The 18,174-nt window shown below is 37.1% G+C and overlaps 1 protein-coding gene across 14 annotated transcripts in view; it reads right to left on the reverse strand.

Moving 5' to 3' along the window:
- TCF4 (transcription factor 4) overlaps nucleotides 1-18,174 on the reverse strand; it is a 316,652-nt gene that overhangs the window by 118,029 nt on the left and 180,449 nt on the right. For all 14 annotated transcript variants that reach the window (XM_039542743.1, XM_039542741.1, XM_039542744.1 and 11 more), the window contains one exon: nucleotides 194-323. In XM_039542743.1, the coding sequence (XP_039398677.1) occupies nucleotides 194-323 (130 nt within the window). The remainder of the gene's footprint in view (nucleotides 1-193; nucleotides 324-18,174) is intronic.

Consider the following 18,174-nt stretch of genomic DNA (forward strand, 5'->3'; position numbering starts at 1 on the left):
TGTGTGCAACCAAGGGAAAGCAAAGAATCAGCTAACATTAAAAAAAACCCCATTTGTATTGCCAGCTGGAAGTACAAGCATGCTCTGTCGTTTTCAGTTAGATTATTGCTTTTACTATAAAATGTTGTTAAATAAAATGAAACTTCAATTGTTATTTTTTAATGGGGGGAAAAAGCAAGACGAAGTAACTCACCCATAGAAGTACTGTGAAGAGGCCTCCTTCGGGGGTTATTGCTAGAATACTGATAGTACTGAGAGCCAGGTTTGGTGGGTGAGAGAGCTCCTGGGTTGCCAATATCCATGTCACCTCCAAGGAGACTTTGCTAAAAGATTTTAAAAATAGATATTGTGAAATCTAACTTTCCCAGCCACCAGCCATTTCTTATTGCTTAAAATAACAATGTAAAGAAACCTGCATGAAGCAAACTGAAATACTATTTAAGAGCGTCCAAGATTTTAAAGTACACAGTACTAAACATTTCCAGTTTAGGGTCTTTCCCTTTGCTAAAGATGCTTTATAGAGTAAATTATTTAACAACCCCCCCGCCCTAGAATTACTTACATTTGAAGTAGACTTACGCCTTTTTATGCAAATACAATCATTGTTTAGCACAAACTTTTGAAGCTACATTGAAGAAATATATTTGAATACAATTCATTTTCTTCACAGCAGACAAAATGTGTCTGTAAACATATTTTTGGTAACAAAAAAACCTTTATCCTGTTGCTAATATTATGGTTCAGTGTGTATTAAACTAGCTAAATTGACTATCTGCGTATAGCAAAGACTTTCAGTCTGTGCATGAAATATACAAAGCAGATACCATACAAAATATACACGCCAAGTACACAATATTTGATTAAGATGTAAAAATAAAATTACACATTGCAAAAAAACCTGGCTAATTTAGCAAATTATTGGAAAAAAAAACCCAAAATATCTAAGGCTATTGGAGAGCAGCAGCAGCAGCAGCAGCAGCAGCAGCGAAGGACTTTTAAGTCTATCTAGTTTATGTTTGTATTATATATAACAAGATACACATCCACAAATGCAAGATTTACTCAGTCAAGAAAGGAGTCTAGTTTCTATGAAATAGCAGGAAACAGTATCTGACCACAATAAAAGACAAATTTTAGTCTGTAAGAGAGTATGAAAGAAGAACAATTTTCTAAGAGTAAGATTCTATTTGCTATAAACTACGTTGAAACTTACCCATAATATATAAATCCCCTGATTATACTCTGCATTGAACACATTGTTCTTTTAATTATTCTGATATGCAATAAAACAGGTGTAGATACTACCATTTATATTAAGAACAAATTTACCATTTAATAAAGAAATTTTAAAATTAAGTACCAAAAATCTAACTTTATCGTTACTTGTAATCAACTTTTACTGACTGAACTAATTACTGTACTTTATAAAGTACAGAATGTGTTTTCCCTAATCTAAATTCTAATCACCATGTCACTCACAACAGACTTAGTAATGCTTCACTAACACACTATTCACATGCAAAATACTCTAAATAGGCCAATTATGACTCTGCCCCTGTTCCCTGGTTAACCCGCTGAGAACTGAAAAATTTCACAAGGCAGTCACCAACTAAAACAAAGGCTCCTTGTTTTAAATTAAGACAGTCTTTTTGATTCCTAAATAGCTCAACAAAGTGGCATGTCTTCTAATGAAAGCAGTTGGTCAAATATGACCCATGAACTGGAAAATAAGAAATTAAAACATCCTTATTCGCTAACTATACTTCTAGAAACATCCAAAGATAACTTTTGATTCTATAAAACTATCTTACTTTTATTCCAGATGAGCAATGTGTAAATAACTAATGGGTTATCAACAAGTAATCCTTGATTGATTCTATTTTAGGGCTTTTTACATAATGTGCTGTCTAGCATTTGGCTTTATAGAAATTCCAAAAGGATGTAATTTACAAAGGTTTTAAAAATGTGAGAATGTTATTCTCAACTTTCTTGTGGCTAATATCTTTACATTTAGCAATTATTTAATATACACCTGTGGTGACTATGCTCTTTTTGATACACACCTGCACTGACAAAAATGTTTGCAAGTGAGTCGAATAATGGCAAAGAAATACATACAAAACTGACTGAAAAAGTTATCAACTCATTCTGAGTACACTATTGAAACAAACAATTTTATTGAATGTCTTTTATTGAATAATTTATTCTGGAATGAAAGACCGCTAGCCACAAAAATCCTACTCAACCATGTATTTTTTATCATACATACATTGTTCACATAATGACAGACCAGCTAATCTGTACAAGATTATCCATGTGTCTAGTGGTCTGAAAGATTTAACTCACAACCAGCCTTAGAGCTTTCTACATACATCCTACTTGATGTAATTGAATTTTTTTTAAATAATATACATAAAAATGGAGTTTGAATTTTTGTACAAATAAAATGAATCTTGGTTAATCTAAAATGACGTGCACACATTATATTTTTTGTTTTCTTCATTAAAAGACCTGGAAAGGTTGTGAGATCTCTATAGACAGAAAATTTAAGACAACTATATTGGAAATAAGAAGTGATAAGAATCTTAAAAGCAATCCATTTTTTTTGTTTAGCTATTGGTGACTTCTCTTTGCCACTCGTCGTCTTTTTATAATGATTACTAATTCCTTGGTACTAAATGCTTGAGGACATAAATCTACAAAGGTAGATAATAATATATGGATTATATATAAGGCAGCATTCTGGTACTGTGGACACGTGTGAACAGAAATATGCAAAAGTTTAAGAAAGACTGCAAGAAAGAACTTCCAACATTATGATACCGCCTTGGTTGCTTGTAGGGTTTGTTCATTCAAGGAGTCGATGTGTATATTGTTGGTATATGAATGCGCATTACCTTTGCATGTACAGCATGGTCACAATTACTACTACATATTTTACCATTAATAATTTTCATGTAAAGTAGGATGTTATAAGCAGCTTCTTATCTATAATAAAGATCAGTCTTTCCTGAAAAAGCATTGCTGTCTAATGAACTTTCATCATCGTCACATAGACTAATTTCTTCTTTTTTTTTTAAAACCTTTGTTTTTCACTAGGACAACAAAGTCATTCTTCAAGGCAACAAAAACATGCATTTCTGTGCAGTTAAGGAGGCCTCCCTAAACACTCCACTGTGGAAAAATAAGATAAAAATATATATGTATTTATTCTGAGATGCAGGTAAATAGAACAATGGGCATTTATTATTGTTCAGCCTACATGTCACATTATTAATAGCCTGCAACAAAGAGAATGAGAAAACATTTACAAACCATGAAGCCACAGATTACATACTATTTAAGGCTCTTTGTCCATATTTGCCCATAATTGTACGAATTATTAGGCATTCAAAATTCATATTTGCCATTAAGAAATGATGGACTTGCAAGTTAAGTGTTACATCTGTCAAACTCCTCTCCTGACTTTAGACAGGGTTAAAATGGTTGCATGTTCTCCATTTAGTGCAAGCTAATGTTCTGATGTTATCTTTGTGTCCCACCAGCATACTACCCAGGAAACACAGGAAACAAGATGCTGCATATCTTTGAGCTAAACTGTATAAATCTTACAGACATATTCCTTCAATTTAGCATTCTCTGTGCAAATCCCTCCCCCGCACCCCTGCCGCCCTTCAGAACTGTATAGTTTGTAGTGTACACTGAATTATCAAAAACAAAGAATGTAACACTGAATTTTCCAGTCAGATTTCAAAATTTGAGTTAAAAAAAATTACAGAAGAAAAGCAATCTCAACACAGCAAGATCCATTACCAGATTCAGACACCCAGCAGTTCTTTGTCAATTTGGATTTTCTGTTTGTTTGTTTGTCACCTGGAACTCGGTCTGTGTTTCTAACACACCCTCAGCCCTGTCTTCTTTTAATTTTAGCCAGGAAACCTTCACTTCATACAGAAAATGAAATCACAAACTGAGTTTTTTAAAAAGAAAAAATTGTATTGATCAAAACTGATTAATACCTGAGTGGTAGTTTAAAAAAAATTGGACTGCTTCAATCATACAGCTGAAACTTTGCTTTTCAAACCAAAATGATTTTTTGCAACCGAATAATTGTTTCACTTTAATCATTTTTTAAAAACCTAATGGGTGGGAAGTAGATTTCTGAAACAATTATATTTACCCTTAATTACAGATACGAATAGGGTGAGTGCAGCCTTTTATTAATATATAATTAATTCAGATGAAAGGAAAATGACTTTGAATGTTGTAATCTGGGGGTTGGGGTCTGGTGGGGGTGTTCCTCCACCATCACCCCACCACAAGTTAGGGGAAAATATCTGCAAAAAGGCACTTTGCTGGACTTCCATGTATTCTGTTTTTCATCATTCCCCATTACATTGTGATCAGATATCAAACACGGCGAGATCATGGGGGATGTTTTAGAACAAAGAAAAACAATTTTAGATGAAACCAGATTAAGCTCCTTTTCTGAACTATTGCCAAATGCTTGAGAGTTGAATCCATGTTGGAGTATTCTAGTGCTTGCACAGCTGCAATTCTATTCTACGATCACAAACCTACATGATGTGTAGTGACTGGGGGCCATATGTTCCCCAGCACAGTAAGCAAAAGGGTCTAAAGGTTCAAAGAAATGTCAGGAGGGACTGCAGGGAGGGGAAAGGTGACTGCACTATAGTATTCTTTCTTGTCATGTAGTTGTGCAAGAATCTCCACACCGCTTATGTGATAGTGCTGCCATGTAGCACCGAGGATCCTGTGGCCAAGCCAGTGGTGGAGACCGGGATAGGAACTCAACACGTTATGCTCTTCAGGTGAAGAAGCATAAATTAGAGATCAAGTGCATTTTACAATTCTATTCTGAGCAGCATGACAGGTATTTCCACACAGCGCATAAGGACTATTACTGCAGCCAGGCAGCCTTTGTGAAAAGTATTATTGCAACTGGGAAGGGTGGGGAAGAGGAGTTCAGAGCAGTATTTAGCTGCAAAGGAACCCTGAGTCCATAGGACTTTCTCTAGCAATTCCTGTAGATCTCCAGGTAACCTAACCCAATAATATGTGACCTCCTCTTCCAAACAGCTTCTGGCTTGCTACTCCTTAAGTAGAACAGTGTTGTGGTCTCAGTCCATATGATGCAAGGCAGGAAGAGGAACACAGACCTTTTCTGTGGCAAATTGACTTTGTACAGATAAACAAGCCTGAAGTGCTGAGGACATAAAATGCTGAACTATTATTAGTATGTGCGTGCGCGCACACACACACACACACACACACACACAATCATATATATATGTGTATGATTATATTATACACACACACACACACGACTATACCTTTATTATAACTCTTGCATATCACGTATCAACTTAAACCAATAACAAGATAATTTGATAATAAACATAAGAATTAGCGGAAACCACCTTCTTCATGTAGAAAGAACACAGCAACATTATTTTTCAGGATTCTTTCCACATTCTTTTTTGTGAAACCTTTTAGGAAGATTGATGGATCTGCCTAGCCTTTAGGATGAGGAAATGAAAGTCTGTATTTTTCACCATGTTTTGCCCTTTGTCACATTCTTACTGTACACTATGGACTCAATTTGCAAGTTTTGAAGTGCTACCTGCAGTATTGCACCAACCCCACTTTACAGGCCAGTGAGGACGAGGAGCACAAGATCATAGCCACACTTCCTCCCTACTCCTTTCAAGTGATTTGATCCATGAAGGAGGAAGGCTCAACTCCTTGTGGACGCATCCCCAAATACACTACTATGCACACATGTATGGAGCAAGAACAATCTAACTGTTGTAGAGTGTTTATACATCATGGAGCAGTAGATTATGTGTAATTATGACCTTTTTTCAGAAAAAAAAAAGCAAGGAGAGAGGGGTGTGCAATTCTCCTTAACATGAAAAATTTACATTTTTCAGAACCCTTCCACCCCACATTTTCAGTCAATGGGATTTGGCTCTAATGTGCCTAAATCTCTTTAGATATTTAGGCTCCTAAACCAGTTTGGCTAATTGCTGTGAGGCCTAAATACCTTTGAGAATCTGGGATTTTGTCTATTTACAAACTTGCAATCTAGTCAACCTGAATGTGCCAAAACCACACCTAATTAATGCTGAGATGGTTAAACAGGAGTGTTGATCTTTAACTGTCTTGTCACCTGTGATTTTATTTCCATAATGTTCTACCATTTTGAGACAACAAACTGCAGCATAATCACTTTCCCATACATAGATATGGGATAGAAATCTGAATCTTACATTTTAAATGCTGGAGAAGAACCCAGAATTCCATTCTATCATCCAGGCTTCAGCCTCTTCTTCCTGTTCTGGGCTAAGTTTATGAACTTTTTATGTGGTAAAAATCACGTTGGCTAAGTAATAAAGACATTCCATACATTCTCTGAATTGTTTCTCAGTTATCTCCTTCTGTGGTTTCAGTTCTTTGTTGTTAATTATATTATTAAACCAGATTTCCACTGAGACTGTGACAACAGTGTCATCTGCCCATAATCTGCCAAGTCCCTTCAAAAGCTCCTTCAATGACTTTTCGGAAGTTTAGCACCTCTTTGTAGAGCCCTCTGTTGTGTAAAATATGCACGCTATGTTTTTATCTAATGTCCTCATGCTTAGTGTAAATTTCAGCATATTCACGGTAGCTGAATATGCAAATATAGAGACAATTTCTTGAGTTTCACCGAATGTATTTGTGAAGCTGAGCCATCAATTCTCATTCATACAACAAACCATGACCCTAACAGTGTTTGAGGAAGAATTTTGAACTTCCATCAAGTGCTTTAACTTTTCTCCAAGAGGTCTGTATTGTTTCTTGAACACCAAGTCAGAAGTTTGGGTGACTGCAGCTGAGAAGCACATCGTCTTTTCTTTTTCTTTCCTCTGTCAGAGAAAATGGCAAAGAACTCTTTGCCATAGTTTTTTCTCGATGGTTAGACAGTATCTTTACTAACCTTCACACAACATTTTGCAGCTTTCTTTTCAAATGTTGACCTATATCTTTGTAAGAATGCTTGTAGCTAATACAAGGTAATTTCTCATGTTCAACCAACCCCCATGTGTTAATGTCCTTAATGTTGATTCTCTGAATTCTTTTTTTATAATTATTCTCTGCCTCCACTATTTCTTCACTTGTATTACTTAGCAACTTTCAGAGATCAATTATCTGCTTCACATTTGTTTTTATGGAATAACCATAGATTGATCATTTTCATTTTTGGGGCATCAAAGACAAACAAAACACTTCTCTTCAATTAATCTGATGTTGAACCACTGATGGACAGTCAGGAATAGGGCTTTAAATTATGTCGTAGCTTCTAGGTTTTTATGATGGAGATGCTGATGATGGAATAAAACATCTCACTTGCAGAATCAGCACATTCAATGTTCTTCTCTTCTACTTCAATAGATGAATTTTCATTTGGCACTTTTAACCTAAATCTGTTTTTTCTACACTTTTTAGGTAAGCATATGCACAAATTCTTTTTAATTTTTTGTACTTAGCAACTCTTGACAAAGTTTACCTATTACTTCAGAAGAATTATCTGGATTCATTTCTTCTGTATCTTCATTCACTTCTTCCCTACCACTTCCTTCAACTTTAGGCATGAAGGGTTAGATAAATTCATACACTTCTGTTTGGTGATCACTAAATGCTAATCATTTGTTTGTAGTATTGATCCACAGCTTTCTCATTTACAATGTGGCTCACTCCCTTATTATGAGTCTCACAGTATCTGGTATTTTTCTTAAAGCCCTAAGTCCCAGCATTGTGAGAATCTCAGCTTTCACAGTTGTGGAGAAAATGTGGAAAATGTGACCCAAATGTTACCTAAAGGCTCAGAAAGGAGAAGGAAATAAACCTCCTCCGAAGTTATCTTTAAAATCTCATGATTTTTAACCCAATCTTGTGATTTTGGGGAGGGAAGGAGTGACTCATGATTTTTTAAATGCTTGGGGTTTAAATTGCTGAATTTACTATAGTCAGAATGAGAAACAACTACCTACTGAATTCAACACTGTGAAGACTAAAAAAAGTATGTTAACTAACACTGCATATTATCAGATACCACGTCCAGCTTCCAGAATTTTGTAGAGGCTGGTGAATCAAGCATCCATAATATTCACATCTTCACCCACTTCCCTATCCAACATCTAATGACAGCTGATTCCACCTATTAGAAACATTCCTTTCTCCAATGATTCCACCCATCCTCTTTCACTCTCCAGATTTCAAGAAAATTTGACACCTTTCTGATTGTTTACTAACATAGGTCTAACAAGGACTGTAATATTCTCCACTTCATTTTTAACTTTTCAGAATACAGTTTTCATTCACAGAGTGGAATTTGAGCCTAATCTTTCTACTGTAAAAAACTTTCATCTATATGTAAACAATCCAGACTGACAAGGACCTTTTAAAAAAAATAAGAGTGTTGTAAAGGGTCTGCAGGGAGGCTGGGGAATCTAGATCTTAGAGTTCTACACAAAGTCCATTACTCAGGGAATCCCATCCAGGATGAACTCCATTCAGTTTGCCAATCAAGAGAGGTGCAGTTTTGTGCCACCAAAGTTGATAGTACCCATTCATCTTAGTTGCACAGTTGTGCTGCGTAACCAATCTAATAAGATATTATAGTCAAGAAAGTGTCACAAACTTAGACCAAAGTGATGCAGTTTATACACCAACCTAAACCAAATCAATGTGAATATTATCTGGAGAGGCAATGGCAGAATCTTTTTCCCGGGCAAGATAGGCAATATAGAGCCAACTTTTACCCCCAGTTTACACCTGTGTAAATCCACTGACGTATAGGTGTGCTACAAGTGGGGTAAATTAGGGCAGAATTTGGCCTATAGTCAATATTGGCTCTGATGTGGATTGCTGCTCAGCTGCATATAATTAAGCACTGTCTGCAGAATTTCTTACAAAGCAACTCAGTGATGCTAGAATGGAGAACTGCCACATCATCACACAATTCAATTGCTCTACAACTTCTCCCTTGTGTAAATAAAACATCCACTCACTCACCTCTTCTATGCAACAATGAAAATTAAACATTAAGAGAAAATCTGCCTTTTTCTGTGTCCCTGCACAATGCATATGATAAGAACAAAATGTAGAAAAAAATATGTCTGCTAACAGACACTTTCTCTGCCTCCCCCCGATACAGTACAGCAAAACATACAAAAGCTCAGTTATATTAAGTGTTTCTGTATTTTAAACATGCACTATATCAGAGCACTGGCATATGATGTAAGTGTTACCAAGGTAACTACCACTTCATATATAGTGGTGTAATAGTCAAATAAAACTCATGCGTGTTGGCATGTAAATTAGAACTGCCCGATGGTTACGAATAGGCTCATGCATCCTCCTGTTTTACCGCTTTTCACATTCTTTTAAAGAATGTATTACAGTGTAACATCATTGTTCGCAATACCCAATTCCATCCACTTTTTTCCAAAGTTTCTCAAATCCTATATCCATCTGGTACTTATCAGCAATGTGGTCACTTATTGGGGATGATAGGAGGGGAAGAATGAGGGTTAATGAAGTGCAGAAATTCATACTGTGCAATGAAAAGAGCTTTTTTGCATTTTTTTTTCCAAGAGTAAAATACACAAGAATTGCAGGGAACAATTCCTTAGTCAGTCTATACTACTTTTCCAGTTCAAGTGAGCCCTTTCGTGTATAATTCAATAAGTATGTTCTAATCACTACTTGCCTTAAAATGTTTCTTGTTGGCAAATTATTTCAAAACCTAAAATAGAGCAAGTTTTAAAAGACCTGTTAACCTAACAAGAAAATTAACATCACTCTTCCCTGTGTAAACATTTAACTATAAAGAGCTTACTACAAGAATAGCGGGTCAAGTTGTTTCAGACGGGGCAAAATATCCTGACATGCTTCAGTCTTTAAAAGGTGTTTAGTGGCTGATTTCCCATTTTTAATTATATAATTATTTTCCCCTTTGAATATGAGAACACAGAAAAGGCTTATACAAGTTCAAATTCAAAAAGAGTGTTTTTTTCTGAAATTAAGTGTTAGCAATATTTTTACCCAAAGAAAAGTTACATTAAAAACATCAAAAAGACCAAGAAAACTTCCTGTCTTTAAAACAACAAACAAACGAATCAAAACCAGATAAATAATTTAATTGCTTAGAAGAATGATTTTGTTAACTCATTACTGTTTGTTGGTCTCAAAGATACTACGCTGTCTACACTGCAATGTAAGCCTAGGGTTGGTAGAACTCCAGTTAGCAGACCCTGGGTTTGTTAATTTAGGGCTTGAGTGTCTCCCCTTAATTGTAACCCCAGATTAGGAATTGTTGAACCATGGATCTCAACCTGAGGCTTCCACATCTACACTGCATTATGCAGGCCTAAATCCAATCATCCCTATCCCAGACTTCCTAGAGCCCTTCCAACATGTGGCCGCTCTAGCCCTTTGTTCATGGTGCAGTGTGGAAAAAACTTGAGTGTCCACCAAACTTGACTGTTCAGAGCACAAGGAAAGTTGGCCCATAGGATTGTGGAATACTTTTGGCGAACTCCCAGAACACAAGTTCAGTGGGGCTATGTCTAAACTGCAAAAGCAATAGGACTTGCACCCTAGGTCCCAGCTTGATGCAGGCCCAGACTCTCCATGCCTGTGGAGCCCTGGGACCCTGGGTCTGAGCCTCGGGTTAGTACGATTTAAGTGTACAGGGAAGGAGGGGCAGGCTTAAGCCTGAATTCAAACCCTGGGCTTACACTGCAGTGTAGACATACCCAAAGATAAGCAATACTTATGCCTTTCTTATCCAGAAGCAAGCTACTGTGTGTAAAATAATGTTATCCAGAGACTAAAAGCAATTTAAAATTTTTCCACAGTCTAGCATGTCAGATACTCAGGCATCTGAAAAATGTGAACAGATCTGTCTGTCAGACATATTTTCAAAAAGACACCATCGAGTTATTTACCAAAAAAAAGTGGGAGGAGCAAAGAAGTGGAACTTGAACCATATATTTGTATTAATGGGAGAGGACATAAGGAGCGGTACTTGAACCAAAAAGGAAGTTTAAATTGTGTAAGGGGTTGGAAGCAGAGTACATGTTGCATGCTCCTCTCTCTGCAACTCCAAGAAAGCCCTTCCAAACAAGCACCATGTGGGTTGACTCAGCAAGCCACATATGGCCTACTTGATCCTTCTCCTGCAAATATGTTAAAGGACTGCATTCTTTTCCTCCTCAGAGGGTGTTAACTTCTTCCACATAGAAGAGATCTGTTGGGATTGCTGCACCAGGGTCTGCATGGACAGAACTCAGTAACTTTTCTTTTTCCCTGGAGGAAGACAGTATGCATGTCTGTGGATACAACTGATACTTACTACCTTACAAAACTGCCTAACATGAAAGACATTTGTATGGTGGGGAAAAGATCATTTTATTCTTTAGAGTCAGATAAAAACTAAAGATACCCAGGTTGGGATAAACAGTGTGTTTCCCTGCTGTTCGAATGCATGTCTGCAAATGAAAAATTCAACTCTTGCAAATACATTGTTATGCTTTGCTATGGTTTGTTTGTGTTTTTTGTTTTTTTGGCAAAGGACCCTTAAAAATGATCAAACTAATCTGATTGGCATTTCAATACTACTTAAAAATGTATGGGTGTTCACTGTTATAAACTTGTGTTTATTTTGTATTTTACAGACTAGGATTACTCAAGAAAATATAAATATGTATTTTAGTGACATATTAATTCATTCTGAGATTTTTTTCAAAAAAGTGGAAAGTATCCATTTAACTGCATTTAAATTCCTCTCTCCTAATTTCAATATTTTTAATACAGTCAAAATCTAATAAATGCAGTCCAAAGGTCATTCACATGGAAATACAGCTGTAACAACTGTACATATTATTGTAACATAAAACTAATGTCAAAGAAAATCCAGAGCAATCTTCATTTTAAGTACACCCCAACACCTGTAAAGTTTATGACACCTTGAGTTTTCAGACAAGATAAAAAATTATACTCATCCCTACAATATATATCAGCAAATTCAGCTAATGTGAAAAAAACAGCATCCCTTTTTTTTTTAAGCTGAGGTGGGTAAAAATATAGTGGTGGTATGGTCATGGAAGCCAAATTAGAGCATGACGCACCACAGTTATACCTAGCTTTCTTGTGAATGGTCTTTTAGTTAGTTTAGCACTGCGGGAAAACTTCTGAATTAAAAATGTGCATGTGCTTTCAATTAAAAGCTTAAGAATAAAGATTTTGTTTCCATCTCTCCCTTTGCTGTACATACTGCACGCTGACTGCATCACACAACCAGCAGGTGTAGATTCCAATCCTAAGGAGAGAGAAAGAGGTGAAGTTTTATTGCCTGGGTGCATCAAGATCACCAGGTGGCTTCTTCATCTGTGCCAGACGCTTCCCATGTAAAATAGGAAAGAATGAATTCAACAAACTGAGAACAAATTAGTGTACATGTTTCACTCCATCAAACCTTTATGATAAATGACAACTTCCTCTCCTACCCAGCCCCAAAGTCTCTATCTTGATATATAAATGCATTACATATATGGTGGCCATAAAAAGACAGTATTTATGCCAAGGATCAGGCAGTAGTAACTGGGATACTGCAGCATTTCTCTTTACTTAGAACTGTGGGGACTGTTGGCCTTTTACAAATATAGTGAGCCCAATCACCAAACCCGAAGAATTGAAATTAATAGGCAGCAGGATTAAAACAAACAAAAGGAAGTTACAACGCACAGTCAACCTGTGGGTGAAGGCCCAGACTATAACAGGGTTCAAAAAACAACTAGACAAGTTCACGGAGGATAGGTCCATCAATGGCTATTAGCCAGGATGGGCAGGGATGGTGTCCCTAGACTCTGTTTGCCAGAAGCCGGGAATGGGCAACAGGGCATGGATCACTTGATGATTACCTGGTCTGTTCATTCGCTCTGGGGCACCTGGCATTGGCCACTGTCGGAAGACAGGATACTGCGCTAGATGGACCTTTGGTCTGACCCAGTATGGCTGTTCTTATGTTCTTAATCACCCTCATACATGAAAAAATAACAATAACGCTTTGCATTTTCATAGAACTTTTCATCTGTAGGACAGTATGCATTACTCCTATTATATAAACGGGGAAATTGAGGCAAAGAGAGGTTAAGTGACTTTCCCAGGATCACACAGTAAGAGTTTGTCTACATGCTGAATTCCACTGGTTCAATTTAAAGTGTGATTTTAAACCAGTTTAGTTAATCTAGTGTAAAAGACTATGTGGACACTTATTTTGCATTAAACCGGGCTTATTTCACTTTACTTTAAACCAACTTTGAGGCGGTTAAAGCTAAACCAAAATAAGCCACTTAGATGAAATAGAAGTGTCTACATGGGAATGTAGAAATTTAACTAAACCAGTTTAAGTTTGTATGTAGACAAGGCCTTTAGTCAGAGGAAGTGAAGAATAGAATCCAGGTACTCTGACTCCCAAGTCTGTGCCTACCCTGCTAATAATTCAACCCTGAATTTGAACTGGCAACCTAAGGGCAGCAGCCCAATTTAAGGGAACTTTTCACTCCCCTGGACCTATGAAAAGGTGAAACAATGCTCCAGGATCCAACCACTTGGTCATGTTTTGGACAACAGCTCACAGAAAGAGGGAATCTGCAGTGCCAGAGGTCCTCTGCAGCAAGACCTGGGAAATTGTTCCAGAAGGAAAGTTTTACTTATCAGTGGCAAGAGGGATTTTCAAGCCTGGCCAGCACAAATTATTTAGTATCCTTGTTGTTCTCAGCAGAGGCACTAAAAATTGTATGGATATAAAGGGTGAAGATCCACCACTTCCAGGTCACGGGGAAGATATACACCACTTCCAGGTCACGGGGAAGACATACTGGTAGAGCACTGTAAAGAAGCTTGCAGTGCCACTGCCTATATCACGTGGGTAGAGAACTCTGGGTAAAGGATTACAATTTCCAAGCCTGTCAGTCTATCATCTTTCACTAGTGTTACATTCATTAAAAGAAAAATTAAAAACCTTAAACCTTTCTAGTTTTCCACTAGGCAGGATGAATTGCTCATCTTAGTGCAATTACAGTAGGTTCACTTTGCATCCAGTTTTTGTCACAATGTCTATTTATCTAACACATGCATTGTAAAACTAACCCCATATGTTATGACAGTATGTAAAAAAGATAGAAATACCCTATATGGATATTTTTTCCCAAGATAGTTTTGAAAGACAAGGATATGGAAAAAAATATCCTTACCCTGACCACAGTGTTGGTTACTATCTACTTACTTACTAAAAAAAAGGTCAGCATTCTTCACAGCAATGGAACAAAAAAAGAAAATCCTACTTCATATAGTTTCCAAACTAACAAGGGACAAAGTGGTATTGAGAGTGATTTATTATTATAACATCTGCTGGATAGAGAACCTTTCACCTCTTGGTCAATTACATACAGTCAGTTCCAATGACCCCTGGAGTACCTGTTGTATGGATAAAGAACTTCAAATCTTTATAGCTGCCTTTGTGATATCTTTCAGAAGTGCTAAATACAGACAAAACCAACTTAGTAATAAATATATACAACAAAAAAAAAAAAAAGTTTTTTCAAAAAAAGAAAATAGAGCTTATTTATATTTAAATTAAAAACTGTAGTTAAATATTGGTTCAGGTGTGGTAGGAGGAACTACAAAATTAGTCGGTTGGTGTGACGTTATTGATATTGGCTTGATGGCCCATTAAGGACCATCAGCTACACAATTACCATGGAGAGAAGGCAGACTCAGCAAAGTATGCAGAGACTTGTCCATGTGACTGGCAGACTCATTTTTGCTAATTTTTTCCACAGGACAAAGAGATTCTTACACCTAAAAAAAGTCTATATAAGGATGATGCATCATCTCCATCTTGTCTTCAATCCTGCTAGAACTTTGCCATTACTGTATGTAATTGATTCCATTTAAACCAATTACCTCTCTCATCTCTTTTTTTTTTTTTGTAATAAAACTTTAGATTTTTAGATTCTAAGATTTTTGAACAAGATTGATTTTTGTGTAAGATCTGAGGTGTTGGTTTTCATAACCATTCATCCCCAGGACGAGTGCACTGGTGGTGATGCTGGGAGACTGGAGTGTCTAAGGAAATTGCTTGTGTGACTTGTGGTTAGCCAGTGGGTGAGACCAAAAGTCTTTTTGTCTGGGTTTGGTTTGATTGGTCCTGATTTGGCACTCTCAGTTGGGTCCCGCCAGAATCGCTCTGTCACAGTTGGTTATGGGGGTTTTGGGGTAGAAGGTGACATACTGTTTCAAAGATACACAGATGGGAGAATCTCATAGTTTCCCTGAAATCTCTCCTTGCTGTAATGTAATTACTACTCTTACAGTACAAATAAATAAATAAACGCTGTTAGAACAGCAGTCCTTTAGATAAGATGTCAAACCACCATCTTTCTCCACATCCTCTGTGCTAGAGGAAGTTAAAGAGCCCAAAGCACTTTTTAATAAAAGAGGATAACTACAGGGTCATGGCCTACTTTCCCTCTATTTGAATACAGACTCCAAGTACTCTTGAGCTCACAAACAGCTTCCTCATTTATCTACACAATCACTGCACATTGTTTGATGAAATTATCTGAGATACCTTAATTGCTATATATGAAGCAATAGTTTATTATTCATTGGAAGAACTAGTTATTAATTAACATTTTGGAAGCATCAAAGTTCTGTGAAAAACTCACAGATCAGGGGCCTAATTTTCAGCACAGTCTTATCTGGTCCATCCATTTGGATCAGGCAGTTTTGCAAGCGAGAAAATTCCATAAGCAATTTTGCACTCACAATTATTTGTTTTCCCAATCTATGTCATTTGCATGTTCAATCATTTGATTTGTGGGTGCAATCAGGTACTAAATTACCTAGATTATGCTTGCAAATAATGGAAGATGCAATTATTGTATGTGAAAATTATGGGCAAAAAGAGGGAGGCCAGGTTTTGAAACTCTGACCATATGTATGTAAAGAGATCGTTTTAAACTTCACCACTAAAATGCAACCACCACTGAGAGACTGGTAACTATTACAATAGTGCAAACCACATTTCACAACAGCTTTTAGAGTGAGAAGTGAAGTAAAATATCTTTCCCAATTAAAGCAACAGGCATTCAATGTACTGTAGAAAGAATTTAATAGCTGTTACAGCCAGTGTGCAGCTTTAATTTTATCTGTGGTAAAAATATTGATTATTTTAACAGTTAGTGTTCTTTACCTGTGTGTCTTAAAAAACTTATTTCCCCACCTTAAACTGCGCTGAATGTGAAGGTCCTACACCTTCTTTTACATGGCAATTAAGTATGACTAAAGCTGCTATACATATTCATCCTTTCCGCAAAACAGCAGGTAATTCACGTTAGCCTTAGTCTTTGCGTACACTGCCACTTTACAGCACTGAAACTTTCTTGCTCAGGAGTGTGAAGAAACACCCCCCTGAGTGATGCATGTTTCAGCGCTGCAAAGTGGCAGTGTAGACAGTGCACCAGCACTGGGAGCTACTCCCCTCGTGGGGGGTGGGGTTTTTACAGCACTGGCAGAGCTCTCTCTCAGCGCTGGTGCCATGACTACACAGCCACGTTAAATGCCGTGGCAGCACTTTAACGTTTCTAGTGAAGACATACCCTTAGATGGTGGCAGAACAGTGTAACTTCTATGTGGGAGAGAAATGATCTGAAATGGTCTGCTGGAAATGGGCAATGTGCCAGTATGTGCCAAATACCAAAAAGATGACAACGGGGAGTTGGTAGAAATTGAAGAAAAACGGATACTTCCAGAGAATATTACATTGTTTAGCAGTAATCATTATTTTAAAAATTGCCTTATTGCTAAAGAGCAGTATTTCAGCAATAGTGCCAATTAAATCTAACTTTGTTGCATCTAATCTGAACTGGGTATCTGATGTATCTAGGGAGTAGCCAGTTGGTCCATTTAGAGGGAACAAAGATCTCTGGCTTATTAAAGGAGTCAGAGAAAGAACTTGGTAGCTAGCTCCCAAGTACACAGTCGTGGGCATGGAGAAGACTGCAGTCTTCCATTGAAGAAGTGCCAAAGACTGGCTGGTGATGTGCACAAAGGCCAAACATCCAGTTAGGATTTTGTTAGTATATCAGGATTTATACACCTACTCTTGAAGAAAGAAAATTTAAAAGCCAGATGATTTTTAATAAGCAAGAGTAGTTAGAGCATTGATTTTTACACTTCAGCCAAAAGACAGCATCCCCATATGCTATACTTGTATTTTGAGGCATACAATTCTGACTCAGATAATTGCCAGAATTATTTCTTACAGCACCGTGGCTTTTCATGACCCTGCTGAGCTTAGGAGCTATGACAAGATCACAATATAACGTGGGATGACTGTAGGCACAAATATAGCTTCATTTTTTGGTAGCATGTTTCACATTCAAGGTATCTCAAAGCATCAAATCAATATACAATAAAATATAATATACAATGACTGCAGCAGCAAATGGAGCAGCCATTGGCACTCAATCATGTACACACCTACTGCTGGACATTATAAGCAGCCATACTATTTGGTGTCCAGGACATCAGTTTTTGGACAGTGCTTGGGGAACTTAAAGCTTTTATGGTTTAACATCTGATCCAAAGGACTGCACTTCAAAAAGTAGAGCATTTCCCTTTATAACTGAAGTTGGTGTTACATTTCAGCATTTCTCTAGTTATGGAGCAGACGATGAACTTTTGCCTTTCTAGCTAAGGTTCAGGAGAACGCCTACTAAATAAGCCACACAGACACCTGAACTTAAGTTTGTCATAACTTGTCTGACAAGAAAACTTTTACTTAGGTTATTAGTGTTACTACATAGGTCAAACCACAATATAACCATGGTCACAGGGTGTTTCATGGGCACTGGAACTGATTTCAGGACCTGAAGTAACACTTCTGCCTTCCAAAGTGAGACAATTCAGCAAAAACTGTGACAGGTGGCAACTATACCTGAACTATACACTTTTTTGCAAAACTTACTGACCGAAATCCTGGCTCCACTCAAGTAAAGACATTCCATACACCTACCCTGTTATGCTGAGGAAGTCACA

Source organism: Mauremys reevesii, linkage group 6 (assembly GCF_016161935.1).
Source record: "Mauremys reevesii isolate NIE-2019 linkage group 6, ASM1616193v1, whole genome shotgun sequence".
Lineage (NCBI taxonomy): Eukaryota > Metazoa > Chordata > Testudines > Geoemydidae > Mauremys > Mauremys reevesii.